At 48.6% G+C, this 11111-nt stretch overlaps 2 protein-coding genes across 2 annotated transcripts; one reads left to right on the forward strand and one right to left on the reverse strand.

Annotated features, from left to right (window-relative positions):
- The first annotated feature begins 761 nt into the window (after positions 1 to 761).
- LOC125533858 lies at positions 762 to 1674 on the forward strand. The gene has a single exon (XM_048697188.1). The coding sequence runs from the start codon at positions 774 to 776 to the stop codon at positions 1596 to 1598; it is 825 nt and encodes a 274-aa protein (XP_048553145.1). The 5' UTR covers positions 762 to 773; the 3' UTR covers positions 1599 to 1674.
- Positions 1675 to 5881: 4207 nt separating this feature from the next.
- On the reverse strand, positions 5882 to 10078 carry LOC125539404 (vesicle-associated protein 1-3-like). The gene is made up of 8 exons (XM_048702846.1): positions 9611 to 10078; positions 9444 to 9514; positions 9267 to 9348; positions 9064 to 9179; positions 8805 to 8972; positions 8669 to 8716; positions 8355 to 8435; positions 5882 to 6118 (listed from the first exon to the last, which is right to left on the reverse strand). Exons 1-8 carry the CDS (start codon positions 9657 to 9659, stop codon positions 6005 to 6007), a joined length of 729 nt encoding a protein of 242 aa, XP_048558803.1. The 5' UTR covers positions 9660 to 10078; the 3' UTR covers positions 5882 to 6004.
- Between the last annotated feature and the right edge of the window lie 1033 nt (positions 10079 to 11111).

Consider the following 11111-nt stretch of genomic DNA (forward strand, 5'->3'; position numbering starts at 1 on the left):
TCTGAAAGGGAAAAAAATACATGTTTTCTGTTTTTTTTCTTTCGCGAGAGTCACGGTTTTGCTTTCGCGAGAGGTACGGTTGTGCTTTCACGAGAGTCACGGCCGTGCCTCTCGGAAACGGAAAAAACACGGTTTCTGTTGTATTTTTCCTTACACGAGAGTCGCGGTTTTGCTTCCACGAGAGGCACGGTTGTGATTTTACGAGAGGCACGGGCGTGCCTCTTTTGGAAAGGGAAAAAACCGTGCTCCCGGTTCGGTTTTTTCACCCGGTTTTTTTCATGAAAAAAATTCGTCAGAACCTATCAACATGGGATCTAGTTTTGATGATCTCGACGCGAGGAATCCAATGATGAAAACAGTTCGAGATTTGGACGCACGGTTTAAGAGATAAAACGTTTTGAATAAACAGATCTACGAAAAAAAGGAAAACTTTCAGGTTGCGACAAATGACACGCTGCATGTGCGCCACTTGTCGTGACCTGAGAAAGTGGAGTGTTCTTTGCAACGAGTACTCCTTAATTAGTGATTTTGCCTATAGGGGCAATTTCTACGGGCGAACCCGCCTGTGCAGGAGGCCTCCAAAAGCAGCCCATAATTAACTGAAAAAGGAAAAGCCGAAATCAGCCCACGGGGCCGAGAATATTCGATGCATCGTTCCCTTCACTCTGCGAGTTCTTGAGATTGCGGTTACTCCCACTTCCCACATCAAAAATGCGCACGCTCTCGCCTCACGAGGCACGCAGAAATCAGATCGAATTTGCGCGCTCCCGACGATGCGGTTGCCAAAGCGCGCGCGCACGTTCCGGCGAAGAGCCGCAACCCCTCAAACCTCACACGCGGCCGCTCAGACCGCAACAAAACCGCCCGTTCCCACATCAGTGCGGCCACCACCGACGGAGAACGCCACTGCCGCGCCAGAAACGGAAGAAGCCCTGCCCATGGACACGCCGCTGGCGGCGACGCGGCCGGCGAGCCGTCGCTCGAACCCCGTGGTGGAGCGGAAGCTCGTCGAACTTGACGACTGCCTCGACAAGGCGCTCAACTCCCGGCCGCGGCGCTACGACGTGGACGCCAGACTGTTCCCGGAGATCCAGGCCAGGATCGACTTCCTCCGCTCGCTCATCGCCGCCGAGCGGGACAGCCACAGCCACAGCGGCGGGCGGCCGGGGCACCTTGTCGAGGCCGAGGAGCGCTTCGGCGTCCTCGAGAGGGCGTTCCAGCAGTGGGCGCAGAGTGTCGTCGCCGCGGCAACCGAGGAAGAAGAAGCCGATCAGGCGGCGTCCGAGTCCGATTCCGGGTCGTCCGGCGGCTGCTCATGCAACGACTCCTGCTCCGGCTTCGAGTTCACGGGCCCGGAGGTGGCGCCCGACCCCAAGTGCAGCCCCGGGAGCGGCGACGCGGCGGAAGCACACAAGGAGGCGGCCGCGGCGATAGAGGTGGCGCCCACGACAGGTACTGCCGCTCGGCGGCGCTGGTGGAGACGGCGCGCCGCTCTGTGCGGCGCCGCTGGCGTGGTGGCGGTGATCGCGCTCGCGGCCGGGTTGGCGTTAGAGTTTGCCGCGGTGGCGGGGCCGTCCGTCACCCTTGTTCCGACGTAGATTACGTGATGGCTCTTTGTTTTTATCCTTGTTCTTCCGCTGTTGTCAGTGTTGTGAAGTTTGAAGTTAAGTTGTCATCTGTTCATCCTTGCTTTATTCAGTACAAATGTGTATTTGTAAGTTTCTGAATAAATATTCGGTTTCACAGTCTCTCTGGAACCATCAAGTTAACGTCCTTTAATGAACTTTATTTATTGTTTTTATGAATTTGTCTTTCTGTTATGCATTTCATGCTTCCAGTCTTTTTTGTCAAGATTTCATTATATGATTGATTTGACCTAAATCGCATCAGCCTCAAATTGTATAGTGCACTAGTCCCCATGTACAAAATCAGAAGGTCATCCATCCAGAATTAGGAAATAGTATCAATTTACTTGATCAGAAGGAAGCAAAATAGAAGGTGTTGTTATTACGAACGTTCGCTCGCTCGCTCCACCGAGTTTGATGTTGCTTTCTTGTGCTCATCGCCATTCGCATCACCGACTTTCTCCACGGAATTTCGTCCCCTCTGGCGCTTGACGACCATAAGAAATGAAGCGATGTACGCCTACATGGTCGCTTTTAGTGGGGCAAGCTAAAGATTAAGGGGGTGTGTGGTGGGTCGAATTGAGATGAACTCTGAGTTGTGATGCCTCCTTCATCTGACTACATATATAAAAATAGAAACTCAAGTAGTGTTGTCAACTTCCAAACAGACTACACATAATATTATATAGTGCTTTTTCTGGTGGTAGTATATGAATCACCATGAAAATGGAAAGGGGGGGGGGGGGGGGGGGGGGGGGGGGGGGAGGAGGGAAGTACTTGTGTCCTTTCTTTATATACGAAAAGACACACAAGTGGCAAAACTTGATGTTTGCTCATGCCAGCTGAAAATGTTTTGGAACCGAAGATGTTAGCTAAAGATGTGTTGTCATGGCAACTTTAATGTATTTTTTCTTTGTCATTTTTCTTGCCGACTTGACATCATGTGTGTTGGTAGTTTATTAGCAACAAATTGGGCAACTCTAAGTACATGTATGAAACAATTGCGGTGTCCGGATCAAAAATGGTAGAGTCACGGAGCTTTACGGGGCTAATACAGGCTCCTCCCATTTGTTTGCGGGGCTCACCATCGATGCGCTACACTCACTCTCGTTTGACAGGGGTCAAGGAGGGTGACACGACGTTTCGCCTATATGGTCACACATAAACCTTTGCATGCATGCTTTACTTCGCGTTGCGGCAATTAGGGGGGACGGCCACGTGCTATGCGCATCCTTATTGGATGACTATACGTCACATCGTTCGTTTCAGGATGGACGGTGACGGTCGTGCAGAGACCCTTGCGCCGTTGTGTGCACACATTACGCCGCGCCGCGGCCATTAGGGGGAAGGGTCACGCGTTATGCGCGTCCTTTTTATTATTGGACATCTATAATACTCCTACCACATTACAAATTATCCTCATATTCTTCCCACTGAACTTCACCTTAAAAGGAGGCACATCGAAGCTGCAAGAACCAAATCCATCATCATGACGAAGACTCTCCCCATGGCCATGGCCAACATCTTCATCTGTTTCGTTCTGCTATCATCGCTCATCGCTTCGCCTCCGGAGTCCGCAAGGATCGTCCACGAGCACCGCGCCCACGTCGCTGCAGGTACTTCCTCTCTTCAGATCCAAACAAACAAAGTAAATCGCCTACGCTTCCTTGAAATCAGAAATCGACTCTGTTGTTTGCATCAGGTGAGGAGACGCGTGATCGCCATCTACCCGACGACCTTGGGGAAATCAAGAGAGCGCAGCCCCACCAATTCGCGCCGCCGGCGCCGCAAGCGAACGAGCAACGCTACCCCCCGATCTGGCATGATGGATCCCCCTCTGTCTAACTGTCTGTGCAAACCTGATGGAAAAATAATAGTAATATGAGAATTCTGTGCTTCAAATGATGTGTCCTGTATGATTCTCTTATTTGATCTTCGGTAGCTTCCAGATGTGTTGAATTGGAGCATAGTTAGTTAGTCTGCATATCCTCTCTCACGACCGGCTCGTCCCCCGCAGGCGACCGGCTGCGCCACCGTCTCCCTCCCCCCTACCCCCCCCCCCCCCCCCCCCGGTCGCCGGTGTGCGTCGCCGGGCTCGGCCCTGGGCTTTCCCCCTCCCGGTGAGGCTCCTCCGCGAGGTGGAGCAGATCTGGGCGGTGCTCTCAGACGGCGATGGTCCGGCACGGCGGCGGGGTGACTTGGCGCTTGTGCGGGTGATCGGCTGCGCGGTGCCGCGGAATGGCGGCGCCCGCTCGGCCAAGATCTGGCCCCTTTGGGCCCCGTCTAGGACGAGGCGGGCCAGCGGCTTCTTTGTCGACGACGTAGCCCCTGGAGGTGGAGGTAGGGTATAGGGAGTCTGGGCGATGGCAGCGCCGTCGCCGGCTTGCTGCAGCGTTGATGTAGACCGGACCGATCCGTTGTTGTGGCCCGACCTTTCACGACACTCCACCACCAATAGCAGCAACCTCTCGCCCGCGCACGCGATGTACACGAAGTAGAGGGTTTGAACCTTGCGGCCCAGCACGAGAAAACCAATCTCGACGAAGGTACTCACGCACAAAACAATTTCCACGAAGAGAAATTGCAACATAGAGGTTTTCTAAAGATCCCTTCAAAACTTGATACGGGTGTCTACCCTAAAAACACATCGTTTCTATTTCATAAAATATAACCTAACCTCACAAAATACAATCGATTGGCTTTATATTGCAGCCGCACACCCTACCTAACTTGGAAAGCAAGCCCTCACGTAAACATAACACCTAGGCGTATCTAAACCGACTTGGTATATTTAAGGAAAGTAAAACTACTTTAGCTCTCGTGCATGCATGCGACGGCTTGATTTATTCTTCTGTTGGTGGACCCCAGCCAACATCCTTCAAACTAAATAACTCCCAGATAAACTGGCTCCTTACGTTGATAGTTTCCTTGCCCGGCAGGAAAAGAAACAATAATCTTCTTGTTTTCATCTTCACGTAGCAAATCCTAAGGAAATACTCAAGATGAGTTGTGGACTCCTTAATGCCTCCTCCTGAACGTGTCTTGCTAAAATAATTAAAGTATTTTTTCCTAGATTTCCTCTTGAAGCATGCACGTCTAATCCATAAGCAGATGGCATCTCAAATTTAGTATGTCTCTCCTTTTTGCATATGCACATGCTCTCCAACACATCAGTGTGTACGGCCGTAGAACTTGGCCGAAGGTGCTCCATTGTATCTGCAATGTTTTTCCGGAGAACACAGGCTTCAGCAGAAACATCAACGACCTTGGTATTTATATTACAACGGGTCGTATCAAGCGTGGCGACAGTGGCTTTGCGGGCCCGGGAGGCCTGGTGTGCCCTTGTTGCCTCGTTCAGCCGGCTACCGTGATGGCGCTGGAGGCAGTGACCTCCCCTGAGGCGACGATGAAGGTAGTTCCCTCTCGCGCAGCCTTGCTGCTGCCGCCCCGTTTCCTTGCGCTTCCATTTTCCGTCATCCAGGCCTCGCGATGGTGACCACAATGAGACGATGAGGGTGGCATCAAGACCGTGGTGGCGCATGCTGGTGGGTGGCAAGCTGGATGGAAGGCTTCGGAGCGGCTGGGTAGTGGTGTTCTGGGGTTGGGAGAAACCCTTGTCGGCTTGTCTAACACTGATGCGGTGATGCCCGCGGGTGCCGCCATTCCTTCCTGAAGGGCGTCAGATGTTCCCATTCCCCTCTTCCCTCCGCGTGCCGGGGAAGTCCCTAGGACATGTCCGTGCAACAGCATTGTCGTCGCGCACTCCTTCTTGAAGGTGTTGCTTGGTACGCGGCGTTTCAGAGTGCTATGAGTGTGGTGGGATGACCCCGGAGGGCACAGCGGTGGATGGTCATCCACGTTTCGTCCAACTGCCATTGTTGGCATTTGTTTCTTTTTTTTCTTTTGGGTTTGATTTGTTGTTGGCCCAGCAATTGTTTCATGTGGTTGCTATATTAATATATAGCAGAGCGTAAGTCTATTTTGAGAAGATGTGTTGAACTGCCAGGCGGTTGGACGGCATGTTCTGTCCGTTTACCCCCAAACGAATGTAGCAAGACCATTTGGGGTCGTGCGTTGAAGTTGGCCTGATAGACAAGGTCGATCATGGATCTTGACGTTGTGTGTCACATAGAAAAGTACTACCTATGTCCGAAATTAGTTGTCGCTGAAATGAATGTATCTAGATATATTTCTGTACTAGATACATTCCTTTGAGCAACAAGTAATTCCGAAACTCCTACAAAATCGAATCGATATGACGCAACTCTGCAACTGATGAACCATATATACATGAACTTGATGCATGTTCCTCCTATCTAAAATTGGCAACAATTGGATCCGTTTCTAGTTCTAGCGCCTGTGTTGCAGTACTTACATCACTAAACATTTATATGCTTCATCAAGTGTCCGATGAAGACAGATGACATGAAGACTAACAGCACAAACATTACGGAGAAACCCTGTTGAGGTGATCCTGCTTCCCTAAGCAGTCCCTGAAATAAGGCCAGGATGAAATGTTCAGATATCTGACAGTAAATAAAACATACCTGCATAGGCAATCATTTAGAAATCGTAACATTATATATTTCAATGGACAAAGGTGCCCCACATGTTAATTGGCTTCACAGAGAACCTCATTAAAATATTACTCCTTCCGTCCAAAAATACTTGTCATCAAAATGAATAAAAGAGATGTATCTAGAACTAAAATACATCTAGATACATTTTCTTTTATTCATTTTGATGACAAGTATTTCCGGACGGAGGGAGTACTAGTTTGCTCCTTAATCCTTATCTCTTTTTTCTTGAGGGAGTTATCACCAAATGCTGGTGCTTACCTCATCCATCAAAGGTGTATAATTTTGAAAGTCTTACTGGATTGTCACTACTGGGAAAAGTGAAGTCAGTGCTTCATCTTTATTTTTATCCGTAAAAAAACTATTGATAGAGTTCATTATCTCTCAACAATTGGTTAAGTTGTATTAAAAAAAACAACAATTGGTTAAGTCTGGTACTTATCTTTCAATACCTAACATATATGGTCACTGAACTCAGTCAGAATGGCATGAAGGTGATTTCGTACGGAACGGTGCCCAATCAGCACAAAAAAAATATATATTGTTACTACCTCTATCCGGGTTGTAAGTTGGGCACGGTTTTTAGGTCTTCAATTTGAGTATCAAAATATGTTATTGGCCGCAAAAAATATATCTTTTGATTCTCCGTCGAATGAACTTTCTAACATATATGTTTGTATGGCATGTTACAGGTGATTTGCTAGTCAAGTTGAAGATCTAAAAATTTGTGCCCGGCTTACAAATCGGGATGGAGAGAGTATAAAACATGTGAAAAGGGGAAGAAAATTATATTAGAAACTATATTTGTATTAAAATATGTAAAAAAAGTGGGTGCATTCCAAAAACAAAAGGATTTTGTAAAATACAAAAATAATAATAAGAAGAAACTCAAGTATTACTCCGGAGATACTAAAACATTGAGATAAGTCAGGAAAGAATTATGAATAAAAATGGGAATTGTGGCAATATATACCGAATAAACATTTTTCACGAATTATCTGGTTCCTTTGAATATGTATGGATTTATAGCTTTTTGTTAAATTCCTAGATTTTTTATTTAATCCTACATACCTAAGAGAGTCATCCCCACTATCATATTTATCTCAACATGCCCCTACCCACCACTAGCAAATTATTCCTTTTAATTATTTATTGAAAATCCATTAAAAACTCCAGTGTGGACATGGTGGCTTCGCATGGTTGCTGGACCATGTCCACGCATTGGCCATAGTGCTTCAGGTGAGACCAGGCACACAATTTGTTCAATATTAGGAGCTAACTGCCAAATTTATTTGGTTTTAAACTTCATGGGCCAAAAGAAAAACATGACTAATAGTTGAGAGGTCAAAATAAATTTTTATGTTTTATGTCATGATAATATTTTCCTTGCATTGAGGCATTCACATAATTTTCTATCATAATTTCAGAGTTTGTCTATATTTTAAGGAGCAAATCATATTCATTCCAACATTAACATTTATTACCTTCATTTTTATTTTGGAACCATCATGGTACCGGATTTGCATGCATACTACTACTATGTAGTGACCGAGCTACAAACAAAAAACTGGGCGGGCCAAGCTAACCAAGAGCATTACTTTTTTTGAAATTTTAACCTGCCGGGTCGCCTGTGGCCGGCTCGCCGTCGCCGCTAGTGCAGCCACATCAGACGGGGGGTGCCGGGATGGGTCGCCACTAGGCAGAGTTGACTCTAGCTCAGCTCCTACTAGCTGTAGTTGCCCCAGCTACTGTACCTCCCTGTCGGCCGGCGCCGTTCCCTAGTGGAGTACACCAGTCGTAGTACTACTTCTCTACTAGACGAGGCGTAGACAGAGCAAGGGGACAGATGTGTCAGTCGTGCTGCTCTATTGGTGGTAATTGGACTCTGGCGTTTGGGCTATGGAGCATGGCCTACCACCATGTGTGCTGGGAAATGGTCATACGTATATATATGTATTTTGGTGAATTGTTGGGCGGGCCACGGCACGGTTTTGCCTGTAAGTAGCTCCGCCGGTGCTACTATGAATATAAGGAGAAGTAACATGATTTAAGAAAATGATGTTGGATGTTACACTGAGATTAGTATGTATTTGAATTACCATAATTGAACACCATCTAAGGAGTAGGAAAAGGAATCTGAATGGGGTCTTACCATATCTTGCTGATGTTTTTTCTGATTTTCTTCTCTTGTATATACTTTTTCTCCAACAAGCATCGATACCACAGAGGCACCCTAAAAAAATATGCAATAGAAATAGCTCAAAATAATACAATGGATATATTTTTTAGTTATCCATAAAATGATTCTGAGTACTAACTCAATGAACAGTATTAAATGAATTCGATCTATGTGTTCAGATATTTTTGGCCATGAGTTCAGATATATGTAGAACTGCATGAGTTTTGATATGTGTTCAGATATTTGTCAGTGTGCAGTGTGTTTTGACTGACTGGGAAATGAATTACCTTGGTACATGAAAGTTTAGCTCCAGAATTATCTACGCATCTAGATGCCTGAGAAGCAAATGAACACATGGTCACAAGAAAAGGCATGATATTGTTCTTGATGCAGCACAAAAAGAACAGTGATGCTATCACTCACGGCATCAAACGCTGACGAAACTTTCGCCTCATAGCCCATCGTCACCTCTGACCGAGGGGATGCGTCCTCCTCCTCTGCCTCCTCGGGCACCGGCGAGGGAGGATTAGCAGCAATGTAAACCACCCGCAGCTTGAACTCCTCAATCAACCTACCCGGCGCCCTGGTGAACTGCACAAACCGTCGCATTACGCCTGAGAAATGTACCGTATAAACAGAGGCATCCATCAGCCAGCAGGAGATGGAACCACAATGAACCTACCAGTTCAGGGACAAGATCTCTCATGGTGGCTCCGTCCCGGGCCACGGCGCTCTGCACGAGGAACTTGTCCTTGCAATGGTGATCCAGCTGCATGTCCCTGGGAGCCTGCATCGTAACTAAACCGATCCCAGCGCTTCAGCAACGATGATACGGTGGGCGTCAGTCAGGCAGACAAGCCGATGAATCGGTTAAGCAGGCCGCACCTGTGACGCTGCAGGAGCTCCGGGGCAGCAGAATGCCGCAGGTGTGGCGCACCGAGTACTTCCTCGGGTTCGTCGTCTTCACCTGCGGATTGGAATTCGGAACCATGTCAATCCGTCACCCTCCCACCCAATGGCACCGCAGACAGAGTAGCAGAGGATGGGTATTCAGTTATTCACCTTGAACGCCACGTACTTGTCGGTCTTGTTGATGAGCTGCATGCAGCACGATCGCTGCCTCTTGACCTCGTCTTCTCGATCGGGCCGCGGAGAACAAGCAAGAAGAAGAAAATCAGTCGGCGCCGCTGAATTAGGCAGGAGTAGGGGTGGTTCCTGAGGGCACTTACAGGGGATCTTGAGCTCGGAGGGGCAGACCCGAAGCAGAGTGCTGCTCATGGCTCCGATCAGAGAGCTCTGCCAGAACCACGAACAGCGAAGAGATTCGATCGTTGCCTTGCCCCTAGAAGTGCTCCTGCTTCTCAAGAAGCAAACCAGTGCAGTGAACTGGACGGCGCGAGAGGTGGTTGGGTCGGCGGCGGTGCCTGCCTCCGGAAGCAAAGTGCGGGAATAAATCGCAATGATGATGATGATGATCTGGAGCCGCGGGGAGCAGCTCGGGACGCAGAGGAATATGATATCCGCAAGAATAGTGGTGGGTTTGGCCTCGTCTTTAGCCGCTCTTGGGTCCTGGGTGGTGGATTGGGTTGCACTTGCAGCGCACACTGCAGAGGCAGAGCCGCCGGCGCCGTGGGGTGTGGTCTCGCGATCGCATTGGTAGGATGCGGCGTCCACGTTAGGCTAAGCTCTGCTCTGACTGTGCCTCGTCGGGATTTCCCCCCTTTCTAGCTCGACTTTGGGACAATGGGACCTGACATCTTTTTTGTTTGTTTGTTTGTTTGATGATTGTGGGATGTGATGCGTTACCACACAACTGAATTATGTGAACATGACTGAAAGTGGTAACTCATTACTGGTGGAAATGGAATGGCACCGCCTGTGTCACTGTAAAACGGCACTCTCGAAAGAGAAGACATATATCTATGTAGTGATTGGTGCTGCTGGTTGGTCCTGGGTAAGTAGCTAATGGATTGGGTTGTCTGCTGCAAGATGATGGGGCGGGTGACTAGGCTTCTCATCTTGATTAAGGGCCGCCGGGGGGTGGGTCAGGGCCAGGTAGCAGTGGTTGCCAAATCAATTATCGTATCGGTGAGACATCAGCTTCAGCACTACCACGAACTCGAATATTTTCAGAGTGGCCAAAACTGGACGAGAGTAGCGTACCAGGCTGACCGCGATGGAGTTTCACGCTCGCGCTTTACGGCACACCCATACCATTTTCTAAAAGATAACACAGCCATAACATTCACCGCACGTCTGCTACTTTTCTTCTTTAGCTTTCATTCAGGCTTTGCATAGTCACTGTCCAGTGTCCACCAATCCAGGTGTAATAGATTATACAAGTTTTAGAGTGGTTGGGCTTTTTTAGAACCGTTCGATCTAACGGCAGACAAATACGAAGTACTGGGTAGTATTCCGATGAAAGTACGCGAAAGTACTAAAACGAGTGGGGCCGGTACTCGTGACAAGGTGGGGACGCGTTTTAATCTAGGGGCAGTTTAGTCCTAGGAAAATTTGCACGTGCCGCCCCTCTCGTCGAATGAATAACCGCCGCCATGGTGCTACACATTCCACAATTACTCATCGGCGGCCATCTCCTCCCTCTCCTCCCTGTCCACCGCAGTCATCTCCTCCTTCTTGCCGCTGCAACTTCGCTCCACTCAGGCAACCCCCCCACCCACCCCCACCCCCTCTTCCACGGCAGATCAAGCTGATGGCTGGCGGCGAGAA

Source organism: Triticum urartu, chromosome 2 (genome assembly GCF_003073215.2).
Source record: "Triticum urartu cultivar G1812 chromosome 2, Tu2.1, whole genome shotgun sequence".
Taxonomy (NCBI): Eukaryota; Viridiplantae; Streptophyta; class Magnoliopsida; order Poales; family Poaceae; genus Triticum; species Triticum urartu.